Source organism: Haliotis rubra, unplaced genomic scaffold (assembly GCF_003918875.1).
Source record: "Haliotis rubra isolate DU_JTF1 unplaced genomic scaffold, ASM391887v1 Scf401, whole genome shotgun sequence".
In the NCBI taxonomy this organism is placed as follows: Eukaryota; Metazoa; Mollusca; class Gastropoda; order Lepetellida; family Haliotidae; genus Haliotis; species Haliotis rubra.
Window position 1 is genome coordinate 976217 of NW_025767082.1, and position 25045 is coordinate 1001261.

The 25045-nt window shown below is 46.3% G+C and overlaps 1 protein-coding gene across 1 annotated transcript in view; it reads right to left on the minus strand.

Annotated features, from left to right (window-relative positions):
• LOC124287571 (midasin-like) overlaps nt 1-25045 on the minus strand; it is a 68733-nt gene that overhangs the window by 43478 nt on the left and 210 nt on the right. Inside the window, 22 exon segments of the mRNA XM_046724060.1 lie at nt 409-674; nt 2488-2563; nt 3296-3357; nt 3390-3516; nt 4141-4245; nt 5333-5469; nt 5559-5662; nt 6258-6342; nt 7175-7289; nt 7644-7704; nt 8204-8355; nt 15016-15128; nt 15973-16150; nt 16737-16897; nt 17326-17440; nt 17552-17640; nt 17642-17788; nt 18094-18303; nt 19254-19425; nt 20067-20174; nt 22260-22387; nt 23902-24222. Coding sequence (XP_046580016.1) covers nt 409-674; nt 2488-2563; nt 3296-3357; nt 3390-3516; nt 4141-4245; nt 5333-5469; nt 5559-5662; nt 6258-6342; nt 7175-7289; nt 7644-7704; nt 8204-8355; nt 15016-15128; nt 15973-16150; nt 16737-16897; nt 17326-17440; nt 17552-17640; nt 17642-17788; nt 18094-18303; nt 19254-19425; nt 20067-20174; nt 22260-22387; nt 23902-24222 — 3032 coding nt within the window.

Below are 25045 nucleotides of genomic sequence, written 5' to 3' on the forward strand. Positions count from 1 at the left end.
AGGAGTACGTCCTCCTTATATTTTCAATATAGGAGTACTGGATAAACTTAAGAGTACATTTTGAGTACTGAATGGAATTTAATGGCGTATCAGTAATCTTGTGTTTCGTTTCATATATGCACCACAACATTACTACTCTTGTGTAAACAGGTCAATAAACAATAAACGACACTCTTTCAGATAAATACGTCTGTAAATGATTCCATGACCGTACAGCATTGCTGTGGTGCGTATGTGCTACGTTTTCTAAATTACTTCCTACCGTATCGTGCATATTTTTTATCCGTACATACGCCAATACGGCCCTTATCTGGAGCCGTGGTAATTATAATGACAAATTACACTTGTTAACATTTTTAGTACTATAGAACAATGTTGTTAATAATTTCTATTATCACCAATTCTTACCTAGCTGAGATAACTCGGGCCAAATCTCGCAAGTTTTCTCTGACTGATGGTGTGAGAATGTAATTGTCTGGCACATGAGGCTCCAGTGCACCCTGGGATATCCAGTAACCCTCGAACTTGAGGTGTTTGGCACCGTGGGGCTGTGGCAGCGGCTGTTTGAGAATAGCCTTGATGTTGGCCTTCCCTACTACATGCTGACACACAAGCTTCTCCACCACGGGGTGGGACGACCGGTCCAGCTGGGTCAGGAAACTAAGGCAGAAACCCTGAAACACAAATTTGTAGAAGAATTATATTTCAAACTTTTCTTTTAGTCATTAAGTTAGAAAAAAAACCTCCTCAGTTATTATCCTTCACAAGCATTTTGGGGGCAATATACGTGTAGGAGCTCCTAGGTCCATACCGTACAAAGGGTACAACAAACATCACAGCATTGTCTCTAATTCATTTGATCTGAGTTAATAGCACTGAACCAGTTGACAACAAGAAGACAAAGTCATTAATATCCCCCGCAATGGCAAAATACTCTTTATGAATATGTCTACTAGATATGATTATGTCAAATGTTTTGGAGTGTATACAGCTAAGTGGAAGGAGAGTATCGAAAGGTTTTTAAGATCTGCTCCAGAAAGGAGCACTACCACCAAATTCTGTTGAAGCCTAACTTGTTGCCATGGAAATGCAACAAGATGACATCCTCATAGTCACAGCCTAAGTCATGTTTCCATGGAAACCACAAAAATTATTATCTGGGTCTAACCCCCAAAAGGCACATCTAGGGATCATGCTTGATATGTGTACCAAGCTTGATGAAGCTAGCATGTATAGTTTAGAAATTAGAAGACAAGACAAAGATGACATCCTCATAGCCACAACCTAAGTCACGTTTCCATTGTTACGAGAGTGTTTTTTTTGTAATTTGTAATAACATTGGTTAGGTGATAGTTATCATGAGTCACAATGTTTAAAGTTTTGAGTGTGGGTTGTGGGTCGCATTTCGCATCATATATGTTCAATATATATAGCTATTTTAGCGGCACGCCTTTTGGGACAGCACTCCAGAGTTGCCTCCCTTGGCTTTATTATGTTTTGACTCCTGGTCGTATGTTCCACGTTTCACGAATGTTCTCAGTGGATAAAGAATGTTCAAGACTCTGTGCCAGTATATATAAAGGCTGCTTGTTGCGGAATCACACACGGACTAACACAGAATTACACGTGACTTTTCATATCACTGGAGTTGAGTGCATCTTTCTGCCGTCACCTGCCGTCGTCTGTCTGTCAACATTGTCTGACACTTTGTGCCTGACTGCTCTCATTTGTAAACAAGCTTCATTTAGGATATCTGATCTCACTGTAATTACCAAGGCTCATGGTGAGTTGATATTTTATATTTGTGACTCAAAACATTAGATTTGTGACTCAATTGCATTGCACTAGAAATCTGTATTGTGATTCATTGTATCTTGCTCATTGTTTGCTCAATATATTATTGAATATTTTAGACTTGTCTGTGTTATATTTTGCTGGTTCAAAGGGGATTCTTAAACCTTTTGTCTCGGCAATTATTTAACTGTAACACCATGGAAACCGCAAAAAATAAAGTTCATATCTGGGTCTAACCCCCAAAAGGCACATCTAGGGATCATGCTTGATATATGTACCCAGTTTGATGAAGCTAGCATGTATAGTTTGGGAGATCTTCTCCGGACAAGATGACGTCTTCATAGTCACAGCATAAGTCATGTTTCCATGGAAACCGCAAAAAATAAAAATTTGCATCGGGGTCTAACCCCCAAAAGTCACATCTTGAGATCATGGTTGACATGTGTACCAAGTTTGGTTAAGCTATCACGAATAGTTTAGGAAATATGCTTTGGACAAAGTGTGACGTATGCGTGGACGCACGGAACTTGTATCTATACCCCCTGCAACTTCGTTGTTGCGGAGGATAAAAACTTCTTTTGAGTATAATATGAAATGCAAGACAGTATCTTAGCTGGCCAGTCCAAAATGCATTTACTTAATGGAACAGGAAAAAGAAAGAGGGTCATGTTATAGCTTGCCCGCATCTCATACCTCATACAGAGATCGTGCTACAAGGCCACACGGGTTACTGGAGGCGAACTTCAGGGCCCGGCACAGGGTTCGCAAACTGAAATTCAAGACCAAATCAGACTTCCATAAGTTACCAAGCTATGTAATAACATCACAAGCTATCTGATAACACCACCAAGCTATGTAATAACATCACAAGCTATCTAATAGCACCACCCACCTATGTAATAACATCACAAGCTATCTAATAACACCACCCAGCTATGTAATAACATCACAAGCTATCTAATAACATCACCAAGCTGTTTTATTTTCATACCATTCAGATATGTAATAACAACATCAAGCCATGCAATAACATCACAAATCTATGGTATAACATCACCAGGATATGCCATAACATCACCAGGATATGCCATAACATCACCAGGCTATGCCATAACATCACCAAGCTATGTCATAACATCACCAGGCTATGCCATAACATCACCAGGCTATGTCATAACATCACCAGGCTATGCCATAACATCACCAGGCTATGTCATAACATCACCAGGCTATGTCATAACATCACCAGGCTATGCCATAACATCACCAGGCTATGTCATAACATCACCAGGCTATGTCATAACATCACCAGGCTATGTCATAACATCACCAGGCTATGTCATAACATCACCAGGCTATGTCATAATACCAGAAGCAAAATCATGAATGTCCCCACCTATTAACAACAGCAACATATTAAACAGAAAATACAACCTGATATATTCTCACTACAATGTACCGATTCCAAATATGTAATTATGTAAATACTTCTGGTTGTTACCTGAAATGAGGTTTATGCCCAGTGCCATCAGTAAGTCGTTTGTAAATATTTCTGGTTGTTACCTGAAATCAGGTTTATTCGCCTCATTGCGCACAGTGAGGTAGAACTTGACAATCCCGTCGACCTGTGAGGAGGACAGCGACAAACCACGGAGATAGTCATTGGTCAGAATCTTCAGGTCCTGTGTGTCCTCCAGCTCATCCACGTAGAGCTCCGTGAACCTGGGGAGGGTTAGAGACAGTCAGTGAGTGAGTGTTATTTTATGCCATGAAGCAATATTTCAAGAGCATCATATCTGCCTATGTATGACCAAGTCAGGCAGGGCAATAGGTGGTAGCATCAGCAATGACCATGTGTGGGCCCAGATACACATTCTGAACATCAGATCTGCATCAGTTGGTTCCTAATACAAGCATCTGGTCATGGGGACATATTCTGCTCCAGACCAGCTGCTTTCCAAAATCAAATCCCATTAAAGTGTACATCATTCAATGTAACACATCTAGAGTATGTTCAAACCTTTCTATCTATTATTTACTCAGCTAGACAGCCATACATGAACACTTAGTTTGAAGATTCTTCTTGGGTGAAACAGTTGGTTTTAACAAAGGTATGTCCCACTGACAGGGAGTGAAGCAGGTATTAGACATTATTACTTTGATGAAGCATGTGTATGGTGGTCACATACCAAAAAACTGGGCTAATCTGGATTTGAACACACAATTCAAGCCAGATTACATGCAACATGCCAGGAACGTCTGGATCTCATGTCAAATATGCAAGTTTATGTATTTGTTTCACGTCTGTAAGGCATGATGCCAAGGGGAACTACTCATCTCACCCACCTGTTTCTGATGCCAGGAGTGAGGTCCTTCTTTCCAACATCAGTAGCCGGGTTCATGCAGGCGAAGAGACGGAACTCACGGTGACGGACAACGGGGTCCACATCGCTGAAATATTTAATGTTGGCCTAATACAGTACGTTGTTTTTTTTAAATATAAGTAGTCATCCAAAACTGATGAGAACACTCCAGCAGACCACTGAGACCCACCCCTCCCAGTGAGCACCACTGACCCAGAGCTACCTTCCAGAGGAACATGGAGACCCTCCCCTCCAAGTGAGCACCACTGACCCAGAGCTACCCTCTAGCAGAGCATTGACACCCTCCCCTCTAAGTGAGCACCACTGATCCAGAGCTACCTTCCAGAGGAACATGGAGACCCTCCCCTCCAAGTGAGCACCACTGACCCAGAGCTACCCTCTAGCAGAGCATTGACACCCTCCCCTCCAAGTGAGCACCACTGATCCAGAGCTACCCTCCAGCAGACCACAGAGACCCTCCATTCCCAGTGAGCACCAACGACCTCGAGGTACTCTCCAGCAACCCATAGAGACACTCATCCTCTCTCTGCAAGCACCACTGACCCTGAGGTACTCTCTAGCAACCCATAGAGACACTCACCCCCTCTCTGGAAGCACCACCCTGACCCTGAGGTACTCTCTAGCAACCCATAGAGACACTCACCCCCTCTCTGGAAGCACCAACGACCTCGAGGTACTCTCCAGCAACCCATAGAGACACTCACCCTCTCTCTGTAAGCACCACTGACCCCGAGGTACTCTCTAGCAACCCATAGAGACACTCACCCCCTCTCTGGAAGCACCACCGACCTCGAGGTACTCTCCAGCAACCCATAGAGACACTCACCCCCTCTCTGTAAGCACCACTGACCCCGAGGTACATCTCACCAACCTAGCAACCCATAGAGACACTCACTCCCCTCTGTAAGCACCACTGACCCCAAAGCACCATCGACCCCGAGGTACTCTCCAGCAACCCATAGAGACACTCACCCTCCCTCTGTAAACACCACTGACCCCGAGGTACTCTCCAGCAACCCATAGAGACACTCACTCTCTCTCTGTAAGCACCATCAACCCTGAGGTACTCTCCAGCAACCCATAGAGCACTCACCCTCCCTCTGTAAGCACCACTGACCCTGAGGTACTCTCCAGCAACCCATAGAGACACTCACCCCCTCTCTGTAAGCACCACCGACCCCGAGGTACTCTCCAACAGACCACTGAGACACTCCAGTGTCTCGGCAGCAGCAAGGTTGATCTCATCCAGCAGAACCCAGTCTCCAGCACGCAATGCTTTCACCAAGGTTCCCTTAAAAAAGAACAACCAATAGTAGGCACAACAGACACAAAATCTGGTTTAGTTAAACAACCACACTATTGATGGAGTAGATAACATACCTCAATGAAGGAGAAGGCAAGGGCATTCTCTATCTGCTGCACCTGAACCTTGAGCTGATGCAGACGCCGGCCAATCTTCTTCCACTCTCGGTGATGCTCTGTACCTGTCACAAACCACCACAACTTGACAACAACATTTCCAGGGAGTTAGACTCAACATACCACTTACAGCAGTATTTCTGTTACAGATGTGTCAGATGAATGTAGCAATCAAACAAAAGGTGGAACAGGTAGTTACTTTAGGAACACACATTCACAAGCATGGTGTTTTGCCCTACTTTGTAATATTCCAACAATATTACACCTACAGACACTGGATCTGAGCTTCACAGACTGCACCCAAGAGGGGAATCAGATGAACAAATCCCTCAATCCCATGGCCCTGCCATGTATACATATGAACAAGGTGCCTTTGTGACTAACGCCCACCACAAGCTGGTCCTGGAAAAGGGAGACAACTCTGTAAAGCATACAGCCTCATCTTCAAATTCCCATCTTGACATTTTCTAAGCTTCACTTAAAGCTTTGTGACCTATCAGATTACAGCACACATAATGAACTGTAAACTCCCACAGACACAGAGCCCTTGTGCAGTGGCTGCAACTTTTGTATTTACAGGTAGCCTTGAAACAGGTGTACTAGTGCTTTGGGGGTCAAAAACAGCTCACACATGTTGAACATATTTAGAGAAAGTCCTACCCTTGCCAAACTTCTTGGCAGCAGACTTCTGAGTGTGGTCCATCAGTGTCAGCAAGTCACCCCACTTTCTCCGAGAGAAACAATCCTGGCATAGGAAATGACACATGATATACTAGACATTACTGCTACAATGAACTCAGAGGGACCATTCATGTTATTATATGAGTGAGTGAGCGGTTTTACGCTGCTTTTATCAATATTCCAGCAATACCAAGACGGGGGACCCCAGAAATGGGCTTCACCCATTGTATCCAGGTGGGATTTGTACCCTCGGGTCGTAGGTGTGACGAGTGAAAGCTTTAACCACTAGGCCACCCCCACCGTCCTTATTATATGATTACCATAGTTCATTATTGATTGTACATTTTGACTGTCAGACATCTTGGATCAAATCATGTGACATGAAAAATGAGTGGGCTGAAAGACCACAAACTTGCCCAGTGCTCCCAGATATCCTTGTAAATTGTTAAACGAAGAGGGAGGTTGACAGATACAAGATACAACTGTGTAATCATCTAATACATATCATTAGTACATACCCATTATAAATATATTATTAGGAAAGTTTCATTGTCATGTACTTGTTGAACATCGATGTCTAAAGTTTTCAGTTTGCAAGGAATATTTGCCATAAGGTGAACAATACCACAATTTTTACACGGAAACAGCAATCAAACATAGCACACTAACTCCAAGCCCACAATTGTTTTCTCATTCATTTTCAAGAACCAGGCTGGGTAACAACACATACCATATTTTAAAGTATAACACTGGGACTGAACCACCAACCTTCCACTCACTGGCAGGTGCTCTATCTAACAGGCCAACAGAGGCACTCACACTTTGAATAACCAAACCATGAAATTATATATTTTCAGCTTTATACGATGTAATTTAGTTTTATCACAACTACAAACCTGTATGTGGCCCAGAAACCTTGTATTTTGTTTCCTGGAGAAAGTTTTCATGAAAAGCATCTCAAAGTCCTCCCTGAAGGGCATGATGACAAACTTCAGATCAACCGGCTTGAACCTGCAAACATATACGAGGCCATATTATATATGGTCAGCACAACTCAAGTACAGATATTGGTGGAACAATTCATTTGTATAAAAAGCTTATTTAGAATTCTCTCCAGCGAAAATACCAAGCATCCTCTATCAGACCAAGCTCGGTTGATTGTTATCGTAAACTGTCTGTCTGCATTTAGTCAAAGTTTGAGTTGTTGTCTCACTACACAAATCAACAACATAGATTAACGTTCAGGTAACAGTCAGCTATTCAACTAAAACAATACAGAATTAAAGATCTCCATCCAAAAGCCTAAATCATTTATCTTGTATGACGGCACGTACAATAGAAGTCCTAACATGTGTTCAAGCTTACCCTCCCAGCAGGTCTGTGCTGTCACTCTGCTGGTTTAGGTTGATTACGTGCAGCCTGTGTCCTGAAAACCAAATCACCATACTCAGCCTATTGGCATCAAGGATATCAGGTGATTTCAGAAAATCAGCATCAAGAAGAACGAGGCACACCAATGAACATGTAATTCATTTGATAATGCCGCAGCAATATTCAAGCTATATCCTGACAGAGTCAGTCCAGCTGGATAGATGAACCTGAATATTATGTGCAGTCCATGCCGTTAGATTATGATGACAGGTCATAAAGCCTGATCACTGGATCCATTAAGTCTCCATACAGCCAGCTTGGTTTTCTTGGGAGATGTCTTACCTGTAATCTGCATAGTGGCTAGGTGTCCACAGACACTGCCTCTCTCTACCATGTCAGTACCAGCTGCTAGAGTGTGAATCCCAGATTTTTCCCTACACCCATGCCAGTGGATTCCACGGTAATCTTCCATGAAGTGTGTCATGAGCATAATGGCTGCTGTTCAAGGCTAAACTAAACTCCCTGATGGTTACAAGTAGCAATGATCTACTCACCCAGTTGATGAGCCAGGAACTGGACGGATGATGTTTTGCCTGTCCCCGTCTCACCAACAAGCAGCACCGGTTCATTCCGGCTGACACACACCGACACCTTCTCCAGCAGACACACAGACTGACGGGTGTATGCAAATGTCGGCAGGCACACTCTGAAATGGCAGGGAACACAGTAGTTGAGGGAACAGATCACTCAGAGATGTTCAATTTTACAGAAAATACAAATACACATCACCAACAAAACCACAGGATCACATCTCTGTCTTACAGTAGCCATCAAAACTTAACCAAACCTGAAGAGGTTTTCAATTCTTCGAAGAGAGTCGTCCTTGGGGTACATATTATGCATTTTCCAAGCTGAAAATGTCCTGTGACAGTTGTATCAATGTTTTTTGAATAAAAAGATTGTACAATAAATAAACTCTTTTATTTACTATACGGCCCCTACCTCACAGAGTTACCTCCCGTTGCGCATGCGCACCAACTGGGTAAGCTCCTAGACCCGTATCATCATTCCTTCTGCTGAATATATCAGTGAACAGAATTGTGGGGAGGCGGGAGGCCCTACCCCAAGGACGACTCTCTCGAAGAATTGAAAACCTCTTCAGGTTTGGTTAATTCTTCTTCATAGAGATCGTCCTTGGGGTACATATTATGCATAAACACAGACTCCCAAAGACCGGAGGTCAGGGAGGAGGGAATTCTGTCCAAGCACACACAAAATATAGCGATCGTATCATGGAAAAAAACTGAACAGACGCCATAACACTCACCTGTCACTTGTCCCAGTTGCGCTTCCGCAAGAGGCATTATGGGAAGGGAACTGACAGGGAGGATTTGTGCTCAAAGACGACCTCCATACGTTTAGCATAGGCAATCGCACATGTACGAATGTCAACAAAACCCCACCCACCCAGTGTCGATTAGTGAGCACCGTAGGGGGGAATGTCAATACCGCCACAATCGACTAATTACTCCTGAGAGAATCGAAAGGGGGTAGTTTAACTCACTGTAGCAGACATGTCAATAATACACAATTATTGTACAGCAGCGTCAATAAACAAACCAATAAACCAAGACTCACTCGGTCAGGGTGGCAGGACACTGTCCACTGGAGAGAACAGAACGGCCAAAGCTCGCACGATTACGGGAATGTGTATCGAGCTGGTAGTGCCAGATAAACGCGCTTTGGCCGGCTCCAAATAGCCGCAGAGCAGATCTCTTCAATGGGGAGTGCCGATGCAAAAGCTTTTGATGCGCTACGCCCTGACCGAAAGTGAGCCTTCAACCCCTCAGGGGAGGCTTGCCCTTAGCCTGATAAGCCGCACAAATACACGAAACTAGCCAGCCAGACAAAGTCTGCTTGCTCGCTGGCAGACCAGCCTTCCCGCCACCGAATAACAGAACAGCTGGGTACCCGTGACGGATTCCCCGCGCTCGCTTGATATAGACTTTGAGCCGCCTTACGGACATCCAACGGGTGAGTGCTCAGAGGAGTGGTCCCCGATGTGGAAGGCTGGGTAAGAGTGGGAAGTTCGATAGAGCTGTCACATGGAAAGCGCGGATCGACCTTCGGCTGTAAGGTATCTGGGAGGCTTAATGCTGACACGATCAGTGTGAAACACAGTCAGAGCCGGTCGGACGACATAGCATGTAAATCGCCGACCCTACGCCCAGATGTTACCGCCACCAGAAAACAGCCTTCCAAGTTAACAACTGAATGGAAATAGCCGATAGGTGTGAGAAAGTTGGATCGACAGCCAATCGAGCACGATTGACAAATCCTTAAGGTGGACTGGTTCGCCTGAGAGCAGGTCGAATCCGCTCCGCCAGCAAGAAAGCGCCAGACGAGGGTGCTGCCCCAGAAGAGCACCATCGACAGGTGTGAAAAGTGGAAATAGTGGTGGAGTAGCCACTTAATGGTCGGGCCGCCAGGCCTTCTTCCAAACGAGCTTGCAAAAACTCCAATACCGGACTAAATCCGCAGAAAAGGGATCTGCAATCCCCTATCTGAACACCAGCGCATAGCGGACCACCTATCCTCATACTGAACGCTTGTCGAATCCTCACCGGCCAGAATTGTGTCTGCAACTGCTGCAGGAATTCGCTGCGTCCTCGAGGTTAGAACTGACAGAGGCCAAGCCACCCACTGAATCCGCGGATTTGGGTGGGCCCGCTCTGAGTGAGAATGTCCGGTCAGAAAGGTAATAGAACAGGAGGCTGAGCCAGAAACCTGAGAATTACCGGAAACCAGCTCTGTGGATGGCCAAAGCGGTGCCAGTAGCACAAGCAGCCGAGCTGGCTGGGTGGACAGCTGTGAAAGGACACGGGAATGAGTGGTAACGGCGGAACGCTTCCAGAGCACTTTGCCCGCCCAATCCAGCAGGAAGGCGCCGCAGCCAACGCTCTGGGTCCGTATTCGAGCAGAACATCGGTGTCTGATGCGCCCCCGCCGGACGCAAAACAGATCCACCTGGAACGCAATCCGCATAACTGGGAGATTACTCTGAAAATCTGCCTGTCGAAAGCATCCACTGCGGCGGGCCAGGATCCGCGAGAGAGCGATCTGCTCGCGACGCTCTCCAGCCCCGGAGATAAACAGGGAGTACCTGACAGTCGCACTGGTCGCATTCAGAGGAGAAAGTCCCACGCCCCGGAGGAGCGCTTGGGGACACCGCGTCGCCTCTGCTTCAGGATGTACGACATGGCCGCCTGGTTGTCCAACTGAAGACGGACTACCTGGCCACGGACATGCTCTCTGAAGCCAAAACCAACCGCACAGCTCTCAGTTCCAACACCTTGATGTGAAGGTGGGCTTCGCTTCGACCAGAGTCCTGACGCCGACAGACTGCCCAGAACACCCCCAGCCCGTGAGGGACGATCGGGTCTGAACTGTGAGAGCTGGCGCGGGATTTCCAAGGGGATCCCCTGGTGAGATTCCCCGACATTTGTCCACCACTGAAGGTGAGGTGTCAACCACTGGGACTGTGAGACTGCGCCCAGATCCTCCTCCGTGAGCCCACAGCCGAGCCAAAGCTTGCTGTATAGGGCGATTCAACCGCTACCGCCACACGACAGAGATCGCCGCCGCCATATATGGCTCCAGTAGACGGAGCCAAGTCCGCTGGTGCCTGGGGCTGGGAGAGGAACGAAGATACCATCTCCTAACTCTGGTGATCCGTCGGGCGACAAGGAAACGAGATCCTTGTTTGTTTGAATCGCGCCCAAGAAAACCAAGTCCTGGGTGGGTACCAGGTCGGATTTCTTGAGGTTGATTATCCACCCCAGTCGAAGTTAGAATGTCTATCACTGTGTGAGTAGCATCTAGACTCGCTGGCTGTGTTAGTGCTCCGAGCAACCAGTCGCCGAGGTAAGGGTAACAACGCCTTCCCTTGGGAACGAAAGCGAGGGTAGCTGGGACTAACATGAGCTTGGTGAACACCCTTGGGGCAGTCGATATGCCAAGGGGAGCACCCTGAATTGGTAACACATCCCGCCGTAAGAGAACCGAAGGTACTGCTTGAACGATGGATGTATGGGCACATGCAGATACGCGATCCTTTAGGTCGCATTGACGACGGAGCCAATCGCCGGGCTGAACAGATGAGATCACCGAAGCGCAGTGTCTCCATCTTGAAGGATGGTACTTCTAGTACGCGGTTCAACCCCTTGAGGTTGAGAATGGACGGAACCCGCCGCCCTTCTTCGGGACGAGGAAGCACGTGGAGTAAAATCCCGCCTCGTTCCTCTCCCGTGGAATGCGCTCGATTGGCGGACTTGTCCAGCAGAGCCTGAACTTCGCCGCTAATATGTCCGCCCCTTGCCTGACATGACGGCACCGAGTGCGCGCGCGATGCCGTGAAGTCGGGCGGACTCGCCTTCCACAGTGGTAAATGGCCGATGCTGACGGGTGGCCAGCACCCAAGCATTGTTGGTAGCCTTCTCCCATTCCGCAGGAATAGAGAGAGGCGGCCTCCCACTGGGATATGGGGTAGGAGCGCGGCGCTGTCCCGAAAGCAGCGGAGCTGACTGGGCGCGGACACACGGCTTGAGCGACAGCCTGATGGGTTAACGGGAGGTCGGGCAGACCTCCCGCCGCCCGCTGCGAAAAGGCTGGGAGCTAGTCGAGGACTGCTCCTTGCCCCTACCCTTGGCGGACCTGTTCCTCCCGCCCTACCCCTACCAAGCGGGCCGGGCCAGCCGGCAGACTCGGGTGTAGGCTGCACCCCGGCGGAGGAAGGTGGAACGGAGCGCTGGGGCGACACCCGCTGGTGCTCCAACAAGGCCTTAGAGTCCTTGAAGGAGGTAGCTGCAGCGCAGCCTCCCCGAATGACCTGCTGTGCCCCTGGAAAGAGGGTCACTCCCAGACGGAAGGAGGGCCAGCAAGGTCTGCTGCGCCGCTGCCGAAAGCACCGAGACGCCGACAGCCACAGCTTGCGATCCCCATGACTGGGCGCGACATCACCGCCGACGCAGCAGACCGCAAAGAGTCGCGCGAGGTGGGCCTGTACTCCGATAGCTGACGGAGCAGCACGACACGCGGCGTAAACGTCACCAGCATGCCCTCCGCTTCCAGGGCCGACCTCTGAATCGAGGGGAGAGGTAGGCCTCATGGACCACCACCCTGACCTGCTGCATTGCGCTCCGTAGACCTCGTAGGTCCGCACGCATGTCACAGGGGCCTCGCCAGGGCAAACGGTGGAGTCACACGCCTTGCCGAAAGCAGCCGGAGCTGCTCCGAGGAAGCCGAGCCTCCCCAGGGCGACGGAAGTGAAAACACACTCGCCCACGATGGGTACCACGAACAGGGATTCCTCCCCAAGCTGGTATCTCCGCATAAGCCCGCAAGTCGAACCGACACGGAACCAGACAAGAGGGGATCAACCACGCCCTGTACCAACGAGGGCAGAATGCGGAGCTGCGCTCCGCGTAGGGCTGCCTAGGGGCAAACGCCGCCTGGCAAGCGGAACTCAGCCGAGTCCGAAGCTGCCAACAGGCACCGCTGCCTGGGTAGGCCCTTGGCAATCCTTTGCCGGACCTCCCGCAGAGCCGGCAAAACGAGCACCGGCCATGCTCCTCTACCTCCCCAAGCTCCATCGACTCGGGCCTCGAGCCCGAAGTCTGAGGCTGGGTCTCCTCTGAAAGAGGACCCTAACCCCCGACCCGTGGGTGGCCTAGCACTCAGGAACCACAGAGAGGGAAGAGCAGACAGAGTGCCCCGCCAGTGCCTGCAAGAGTGCACGGACCCCGTCCCGGAGACGCTGGAGGCAGACCAGGCAGAACTGGTGCCTCCGCCTCATGGGGCGGAGGGCTTAGGGATCGGAACCCCAGGAATACTCAACGTCCCTGCGCCAACTCCGAGAGGGGACTGGGAGCACCTTCCCCTCCGGGGCAGCCGAGGCGTCCGGACCCGAAGCCAGAGGTAACGGGTCTACAGACGCCTCAAGGTTGAGGGATCAAGACGCTGGAGGCAGACCAGGCAGAACTGGTGCCTCCGCTCTCATGGGGCGGGAGGGCGCAGGGATCGGAACCCCAGGAATACTCAACGGTCCCTGCGCCCAACTCTCGAGGGGGACTGGGAGCACCTCCCTCCGGGCAGCCAGGCATGCCCGACCCGGCCAGAGGCAACGGGTCTACAGACGCCCAAGGCTAAGGGATCGAGCCGAGCCCGGCGATCCCACCCCCTGACTCTCCGCCCCCCGTCCGGAGTGAGCGAGGAACTCCTGCCGGAGCCCTCCAACAGACTCACGGACGAGGGACTTCACGGAGTCCATATGTTGCTGAAACAATTTATCCATTAAAGACATGTCAAACCCACCAGTAGAAGCAGGAGAGGGGGCTTGGCTTTGGGATTTTTCCCTTTACGACCGCTTTTGGGCCTTAGACGGGGACCTGGGTCAGTTCCCCCCCCCTCGCAGATCTCTTTGTAAAAGAGAGTGTCAGCCGCCCTCCTCTTTTGGGCACGGGGGGAAAACCCAAGACATATTGGACACACTTTGGCGTCATGGCCGGTCTTTTCCAGACAGGCTACACATTGGTCATGCCTGTCGGCCCGTGGAATACTCTGTCCACAGACCGAACAGGACGAAAAGGCCTGAAAGCAAACACGCAAGCATGTAGCTAACGGGCGCATTCAGCAACATATATACACGTGAGAAAACATTGAAAAATACGTGAAGGCTACCACGGGAAGTAAGAGTGGGTTCAATACGCAATATTACGACCACATGGCACGCTAAACTTCCCGCCATGGCAGAGCAACATGTGCGTAAACCACGGGAAAGTGAGCATATTAGAATTAATACAAAGTCACAATTATGAAACAACCAACTGTAAAGCTTTACTGTTCCTTTCATAGGCAAATAAAGACCATACATACAGGTGGTATAGTATCAGACATAGTTTTCTTATTCAGAAAGTTCAGCTGTAATGCTCATGGACGTCTGTTCACGGCAGTGACAGCAGAAGGAATGATGATACGGGTCTAGGAGCTTACCCAGTTGGTGCGCATGCTCAACGGGAGGTAACTCTGTGAGGTAGGGGCCGTATAGTAAATAAAAGAGTTTATTTATTGTACAATCTTTTTATTCAAAAAACATTGATACAACTGTCACAGGACATTTTCAGCTTGGAAAATGCATAATATGTACCCCAAGGACGATCTCTATGAAGAAGAATAAAGGATCACTCTGATCTCCACGCTACAGGGAACCATACTGACTACCTGTCAAGTTTAACTTCTCAAGTCATATACAGAAAACCTAAACCTACAATATCAAACACCATATGGTGACATCTGAGAGGAAACTCACCTGTTCATTGTCATGATGTCTGCTGGTTTTCTGGGTAGGACAACGCGGCCAGCGGTGAAGGATGACTCACTCACTTCAATGTTGGGCTTGTACTTACAGATGTAGAACTCAGCCTGAAACAGGACCAGGAACATGTGAGAGGAGAAGATTGAAAATATTTGACTGTGGCCTGTAATACTGGCATAAAGTATGATGGCTACAGACTCTGTATCAATCAACAATACCGGGGAGCAACACTACAGTCATGATTCTCAGGCAAGTCAACCTCAATACTTCACTGGGTTCATGTATTCCTCTATTGCTTGTGAATACACTGTGGTCCATGAGAGGTCACATTACACGCCACAAATGCAACATGCACCAAGGCCGGGTTGACATCTGTTCTTCACATAACGTAAACAACAGGCACTGGTACAGTTTGCATTGATGAAGATTTATTTGAATCCTTGACTGACTGACTGAGTTTGGTTTTAAGCCGCTTTTAGCAATATTCCAGCAACATCACGGCGGGGGACACCAGAAAAGGGCTTCACACATTGTACCCATGTGGGGATTGGAACCCGGGTCTTCAGCGTGGCGTGACGCTTTAACCACTAGGCTACCCCACCGCCCCTTGAATCCCTTGAGTTATAAACAGCTACATATAAGTAACTGTTACCACACTCCACAACTACAACACATTGCATCCACTTATTTACACTAATAATGTTGCAGTGTATTAAATCTTCTGATTTTCTTTATGTCCAAGTCAAGTAGTTATCTATACCACAATTACAATGATCCGAAGGTTTTATCAACAACATCCTTATTCATAAAAGAAAACAGAACTGGAGCACCATCTTCTTCTTGTTCATGAATTTCTAGTAACACAATGTAATATTAACAAAACATTCTCTGTGATCACATGACCTTTTGGCCAATATTTCATATATCACACAATAACATTAACAATAATACCTTTATTTTTGATACATTGAGTTTGGCGCCAATGGCCTCTGCTAATGGCATCCTCTTGCTTGGTTTGGGGAGACAGGACACAAAACAGTCCAAGGCTTCCTGGAACACCTTGGTGCCAGCCTCGGTGGATGATATATCGAACTCGGAACTGACTCTGTTGATCCATGTCATGAGATCCCTGCAACATGACACAGACGGTGAAATCGAAAACAGGCAGTATTGTTGTTTTTTTCAACTAACATCAATAATTTGAAGATTATGCTCAGAGAATTGGATCTCTAACAAAACATGAGGCAGATATATTTTCAAAGCCAGGTATGAATTGTTTGAATTACAAATTTTTCACTGAAAGGTATAAATATATCAATAATGATAACAAAAAAAACCAAACAAACCCAATAACAATGACATGTATATTGCTCTATACTTCCATTTCATAAAGGGGCATTCTAGAATCCTACATGGATCAGCATGCATTCGATTTTACTCTTGGCTCTCTAGGGTGAACACAGCAGAATCTGCCTGTCAAGCACTAGAAGATCAACAGGCACATTACCATCTCATTGTACCAGGAACCTTGCACTGCTGAGTGAACCGAAGCATATTTCGGATAAAGTGATATGTCTAAGAGTCAAATCAAGAACCACGTATTCGGTGTAGGCATGTCAGTTGACTAACATAGAGACCCATGGAAGCTATCCACACAACTCAACTGACGCTCCAACAATCACCTCCTTGTTCACTGAGGGTAATGTTGAACTCACCTGGTAGACACTAGTCTCCCTGCTAAAGACAGGAACTTTCCTGTACTGTCGGTGTCTGATATAGACGTATCGGAGTCGTGTTTGCCGGCTGACAACATGAGGTATATGTCCAGTAGCTTCTCCACCACGGTGGCCAACTGGGGGAACTGGCTCACTATCACCTGCATGTACCACAATGTATATCACTGATGTATCGTATCACATACTTCAAGGTGAAGAAACTGGCTCACTATCACCTGCATGTACCACAATGTGTGTAACTAATGTATCATATCACATACTTCAAGGTGATATAATTGTGCATGTAAATTCATTGAGGTTATAGGTTATTTAATCTGATATTACGCAAAACTACCAGCAATATGACACTGTGGAACTGAGATACACTACACTTGATATTCGACTGACTGACCGAGTGTGGTTTTACGCCACTTTTAGCAATATTCCAGCAACATCACGGCGGGGGACACCAGAAATGGGCTTCACACATTGTACCTATGTGGGGATTCGAACCCGGGTATTCGGCGTGACAAGCCAACACTTTAACCACTAGGCTACTTGATATTCGAGGTGATTACAGTCAACAAACCTTTTCCAGCTCAGAGCGTGAGAGGGGTTCAACATTGATCCTGGTCCACATCTTCTCCAGGAGGAGAGCACTACCGCTGCGCTGACGATGCCACCCACTGCTGCTTCCTACAAGTCTACAGAAGAGGGAGAAGCATCAGAACCTGTTGTTGAGGTTCAGACCAGACTGACAACTGAATCTTTGCTTATTGACACATTTACTATTCACACATGGTTGTAAATCTCACCGTTGTGTGGCAAACAGTCTGAAGCCAGGGTTGGCCTTGACGTTGTCCCCATGACCTGGAATGGTCAATGTGTTGGTCTCCAACAGGGGGCAGGAGTATGGACACAACGTCCATCGGTGCAAAGTCAATGTCTTCCAAAAGTACCCAGAATCCTTCAGTTACGGCCCGCGTGAGGATGCCTGGCTGCCACACGAACTCCCCCGGGACCTCCGTGCATCTGTAGGTGCCAAGCAGTGCCTGCACACACGAACACAGGTGGGATCAACCAGACAAACATCGGTCCCTACATACAACTACGTTTAGATAACAGTGAGTTTTATCTCCTGACATCCCACTCCTGTTATCAAGTTTTACAATTACTAATGCAGGCAAAATATTTTTTCAAACTTATTTTTCTCAAATAATTATCAAATTTCACTAATTCCCATTTTGAAGGAGGCTTAGTAACAAATATGCATTATTCAAACATTGACATTTCATAATATCTCCACACAACCTTTACAGTTATCAACAGCTGTTACACCCCTGTGTTATCTGCCTACCTTGCTGTCAGTCTGGTCCCCTAGTTGTATCTTGATCAGGTGTGGTGTAGTGTGTCTCCCTGTCAGGCCAGCCAGGTGCTGGACAAGAGTTGTCTTCCCACTGCCGACTGGCCCCTGCAGCAGGACCGGGGCCCCCGACACGACCGCCAGTGCCAGGCTGCGGAGGTTGCTGAGCATGGAGGGCACGGGAACAAGCTCCACAGACGCTGTCTAGAAAGGGAATGAAATGAAACAGCTCAAGACTACGGAGGGAATAACCTCGTTAGGATGAGAAAGCCACAATAACTCGGTGCACCTAGTAGCAGCAAGAGTTGTATACTCCCCAGGGAGCTGAGATTGCTAATACGATGTGCAGTTGATATTGACATCCAATGATCGAGGGAAAAAATGCCAGTCTTGAGCATGCACTAGTGTGGATATGATATCCTAATAATATAATAATAATAATAATAATAACATAATGATCAGTCTATGGAGATGGATGGATGAATGAATTAAATTGAATTACAAGTCTCGGAGGGAATAAACTGAATAAATTATGCAGTATACAGGTAAATGAATTGAATGCATGATTCCGTCTATGGAGAAATGAATGAACAGCAAAAATGAATTGAGCAAATAATTCAGAATATGAAGGGAACTAACTGGTTTGAAAGATTATGTATTGGGAGAAACTTAATGATATAGTCAGGCATTCAGTTAACTGAATTAATTATTCAGCTATGTAAGGAATGTACTAATTTTAATGAACAATTCAGCTGACAGAGGGAATGACTTAAACCTATTTGGTACATTATGGGATGCTGAACCTTGAACACCTTAGTTTCTACTTTGACCACAGTACACCTCCAGCAATCCAGAAAAAATATGTTTTTTTTTTTCTCTTTCATGCTGTGATCCAGCTCCACACACTCAGCAATAGTCTATCTCAATGATGGCACATGATAGAGTCTGGACCAGACAAGCAAGTGATTGATATCAGCAACAATTCACTAGATGACATGCAATCAACTAAGTCACAGAGTCTATCACCTGATCAATTATGTCAAACCTTTTAACCATCCAAGTCTGTTCACCTCACAGGAAACAGCCCCAGTGCTAAAACATTTGAAGGGTGATACCCTGGGCTCTTAAGTTGCCATTTGTGAAATTTTACTCACCATGATTGTCTCCCCTTGTAGTCTTGGCAACAGGAGGCCAGCAACTTCCACAACACTGTCACTGAAGTCCATGCTGACCAGGCCCTGCATCGTGTGACTCAACTTCTTCACATCTGTTGTCACGACAACCAAAGACTCAGCCTTCCTTTTAGGACCATCTTCTAATAAATATCTGAAATGAAACAAAATATGCATTATTTTCATTTAACAAATTGAGTCAAAATGAGTGAGAGAGTTTGGTTCACCCAAAATTTGAACAGTATTCCAGTTATGTCAGTGTGCGTGAGCTTAATGTGCGATGGGTGCAATGTGGGAAGCCCATTTCTGGTGTCCCCCGCTGTAACATTGCTGGAATATTGCTAAGAACGGCGTAAAACCCGACTCACTCACTTAATGTGTGAGGAAATCCCAAAGTGAAGCAAGTCAGACATTTACCAGTACCACAAGTCTGGAGGCATGATACACGATCAGGGCGAACCAGACATCCAACATCTGAGAGTAACAATCCAAACCTTCAAGGTATGATGACACACTATCTGCCGAGTCACTAATTCCATTAGGTGACCTCAAACGACCAGCACATATTTCTGGGGATATGTTTGGCCTGTAAACAGGCAAGTCTGGACCAGCCAAACCAGTGATGAAATGAACAAGAAACAACCCATATCATCATGCAGCTAATGATATATGAAAGTTAATGGGGAGATGAAGGATGGTCCAACAATACACAAAGCTTTGGACAGGGTATCAATACAGCTAATGTCAAGTTACCTGTTGAAGGAATTGCATGATAGGCAAGTATTGTTGCATTACCTAACAGAAAGTTCTCTGATCTCTTCTTCAGTGAAGTATTTCCGCAGGAACATCTCCCTCTGACTCTCTGACATCCGGACCAGTTGGGACACAGCCTCCGCAGCAAACCTGGAACACATCTCACATCTCTTACTCTGTCTTATTGCAGAGTGGAACATATAGCCATATAACAGCATTGGTTATGTCAACACAAACATTTAGGTGCAGCTACCATGGGGACTAGCTCAAATTTCAACTAGTTTAAATGTTTAAAGTAGTTAGTTTCCATGTGACAGTGTATCCTTTCCTACATCTCCTCTAGAACGTCAACCAGACATCCGCAGTCACCTATAGGCTGGGAAGCAGACTCACCACCTGACTTGAGGTTTATGGTGAGACAGATACAACACTCACCACTAGACTTGAGGTTCATGGTGAGACAGATACAACAGACTCACCACCTGACTTGAGGTTCATGGTGAGACAGATACAATAGACTCACCACCTGACTTGAGGTTTATGGTGAGACAGATACAACAGACTCACCATATGACTTGAGGTTCATGGTGAGACAGATATAACAGACTCACCACCTGACTTGAGGGTCATGGTGAGACAGATATAACACTCACCACCAGACTTGAGGTTCATGGTGAGACAGATACAACAGACTCACCACCTGACTTGAGGTTTATGGTGAGACAGACACAACAGACTCACAACCTGACGCGAGGTTCATGGTGAGACAGATACAACACTCACCACCTGATGTGAGGCTCATGGTGAGACAGATACAACAGACTCACAACCTGACTTGAGGTTCATGGTGAGACAGATACAACACTCACCACCTGATGTGAGGCTCATGGTGAGACAGATACAACAGACTCACCACCTGATGTGAGGTTCATGGTGAGACAGATACAACAGACTCACAACCTGACTTGAGGGTTCATGGTGAGACAGATACAACAGACTCACCCATATGACAGGTTCATGGTGAGATGGTGAGACAGATACACTCTCACCAGACTCACAACACACCTCACCCCCTGTGAGGTTCATGGTGAGACAGATACAACAGACTCACCACCAGACTCATCATATGATGCAGGTTCATGGTGACAGATATAACAGAGACAGATACAACAGACTCACCACCATGGTGACAGGCAGACACACCACCTCACGGAGTTTATGGTGAGACAGACACTTGAGGCTCAGACTCACACCTGACCCATGGTGAGACAGATACAACACTCACCACCTGACTTGAGGTTCATGGTGAGACAGATACAACAGACTCACCACCTGACTTGAGGTTCATGGTGAGACAGATACAACAGACTCACCACCTGATGTGAGGTTCATGGTGAGACTGATACAACAGACTCACCACCAGACTTGAGGTTCATGGTGAGACAGATACAACAGACTCACCATCTGATGTGAGGTTTATGGTGAGACAGACACAACAGACTCACAACCTGACGCGAGGTTCATGGTGAGACAGATACAACAGACTCACCACCTGACGTGAGGCTCATGGTGAGACAGATACAACAGACTCACAACCTGATGTGAGGTTCATGGAGAGACGGATACAACAGACTCACCACCAGACTTGAGGTTCATGGTGAGACAGATACAACAGACTCACCATCTGATGTGAGGTTTATGGTGAGACAGACACAACAGACTCACAACCTGACGCTGAGGTTCATGGTGAGACAGATACAACAGACTCACCACCAGACGTGAGGCTCATGGTGAGACAGATACAACAGACTCACAACCTGATGTGAGGTTCATGGAGAGACGGATACAACAGATCTCATCGGAGGTCTCGGCGGGTGAGACTCACAACCTGACTTGAGGTTCATGGTGAGACAGATATAACAGACTCACCATATGACTTGAGGCTCATGGTGAGACAGATACAACAGACTCACCACCTGACTTGAGGTTCATGGTGAGACAGATATAACAGACTCACCATATGATGCGAGGTTCATGGTGAGACAGATACAACAGACACACCACCAGACTTGAGGCTCATGGTGAGACAGATACAACAGACTCACCACCTGACTTGAGGTTCATGGTGAGACAGATATAACAGACACCAACTGACTTGAGGCTCATGGTGAGACAGATACAACACACTCACCACCTGACTTGAGGTTTATGGTGCGGCAGACATGACAGACTCACCATCTGACTTGGGATTCATGGTGAGACAGATAGGCCACCAGGAGGTCCAGTGTGATGCAGCCCTCCACACTTTCTCCCAGGACGTCTACAAAGGTCCACATTGCCCGACACAACTCAAGATCGCTCAACTGAAATAATAATATATGAAGCTACTGATAGTGATACTCAACATGCTCAAGTAGGCAATGAACTCTGTTACATATTTCACTTTCACAAAAACACACTGCCATTGAGCCACGAACTGTTGCAATGCATATGCCATACCACTAAGTCTTCCAAACCTATTCCTGGCATGCTTACCAATGAACATGCCCAGTTCTTTATAATGGTTGCAGTGAATAACAGAATTATCTTATTCAACGAGCCCTACTCTAATAAGGACTCTCTCACCAATGTGTAAATAATCTATTACCCTTAGATGTGCACTGTGCCTTTCACAGAAAACACACCCAAATAGAGTGAGGTGAGGTGAAATTGGGTTTAACGTCGTGCTTGAGAATATTTAGCTCATATGACGACATGCATGCATGTGTATGTGCAGCTGCTTGTACTAGCCCAGACTTAAGCTGGTTTTATAGTGCTAGCCCACTGAGATACCATGCCGCAGTGAAGCATGAATACCCCACTCAGACACATTATACTGACACCGAGCCGACCAGTCCTTGTTGTACCCATTAATGCCGAGCGCCAGGCAGGGACCAACAAGTACCATATTTTAATGTCTTTTGGTATGACGCAGTTGGGGATCAAACCCGCAACCTTCCGCTCTCCGCGGGCGGACGCTCTAACCACTACACCACGGAGGCGGTTCACGATTATATGGACTTTGCTGGGTATGGTTCTAGTAAATTAAGCGGCCATTTAGAAAGTGGTCAAATGTAACATATGTTATGGGATTACACTTTCTCAGTATAGTACAGCTTCTAGTATGCCACTTTTGTTGGGTACTCACCGCTCTCCGGGCGGACGCTACTAACCACTACACCACGGAGGCGGTCCCCAAATAGAGTAAGTGAGTTAAAATTGAATGTCACATCAGCAATATTTCAGCCATATCATGATGAGAATTTGAATACAAATACTAAACACCTGAAAAGAAGGGGTACATATTTGCTGAGATACTATTACTGCAAAAGTTTTAGTTTCACTAATGTTTCAACAACGTTTTATCTCTACTACTTGATCTCCGACAGCAAATTTAATTTGTTGAACATGATTTTGATAAAAGTCCCCATCTGCCAACTTCTAATGTCCTGGGTGCTTATTAGGATGAATGTTATATGTTCAAAATATTCCAACTTGTGTGAAACCAGGAGTACTCATGCACTCTGTGAACATGATTCATGAATTGTTTAAAATATAAAGACAACAGTCTAAAAAAAATCAGCTATCTGCAAAAGTGACGCAAATAGCATCATGTAAGCTTTCAGAGCAATTTTATGAAATCTTTATCATGTTTATGACAATCTAAAATTAAATGGTTCTCTTCATAAGCACAAGCATCACTGCAGATGCCTAAACAGTTCATATCCATATCAAAATCAAATATACAATCTGTGCTGTGCTCTGCATATAGTGTCTGCCTACAGAACACTTCCTTTAGTACACTGTCAATAATGTCTGCCAAAAGTGCTACCATTACCTTTTCTTTTTTCTTCTTTTTCTTCCTTGGCTCTCCATCAGAATTAGGTGACTGACAAAATGGCTTGTATGTATTCAAAAATTCAACAGAAAAGTTCCTGAGATCTGGTGTACTGCCTATACCTAAACTTAAAGCAACTGCAAATTTGGTAATATAAATATTGTTTTCATGTCCATGTAGAAGCACTGAAGTCTTGGATCTCTCAATTATATCGAGGATGAGAGGTCGGACACTGGTGCATATGTCAGCGGAACATTGGAAGTCAAGGAACAGCTGTGACAGACCCTCCAACAAGGCTGTCCGATCAGAGGGGGGCCAAATCTGTCAGGTAGGAATACAAAAAGACAATTAAATGAATTCTTATTTGTTTTATATGTCAACTTGCTTATAATTAACTTCTATAAATATACTGGAAGCTGAGTGATTAACTTTTGGATACAATATTATCAAAATATTACCACTGATGCCATAACATGCTTACTCATGGTGTAAGTCTGTCAGTCTATGTAATCAGAGACCATGTAATATAATCTCTACATGGTCTCTGATGTAGTATGCATAACTGTTATCTATATACTTCAGTTTTGCCATGAGCATTGACAACAGATGAGGTAAAATGACACATCTCAGATTACTGCACTGTGGGGGTACTTGTATGTCTTCTTACATACTTGTCAATTTCTGTAATACTAGCTCAGACACATACAGACATCCAACCAGCCAGTATTTGCTTTATGTCTCAATGCAAAAGCACACCTAGCGTAACAGTATGTACCATCAATGATGAGGTGACACATTTATACACTGACTCTCCGTATTAGGATGCTCTTTCCACTGGACCAGTGGAGGCGGTCAGTTATGTATTGAACCAAATTCTAAACCTTGTCATTTGTGTTAAGTGTGAACCTTAGGCACTGTCTCTGTGCAGTTAGGGTTATCATTAACTCATCCGGCTCACTGATTGCAATATGCGCGTGTATATATATATTAATATAAAACAAAACCAAGACGTAAATTACTATCGTATTTGATAAAGCTGATATCAGTATGCATTCAATGTGGTGTAAGATCGATTTGGTTTTCTCGCATTACCAAATGACCCCAAAGTCCCCCTCTCTAATGGCATGAAAACATATCAACATGT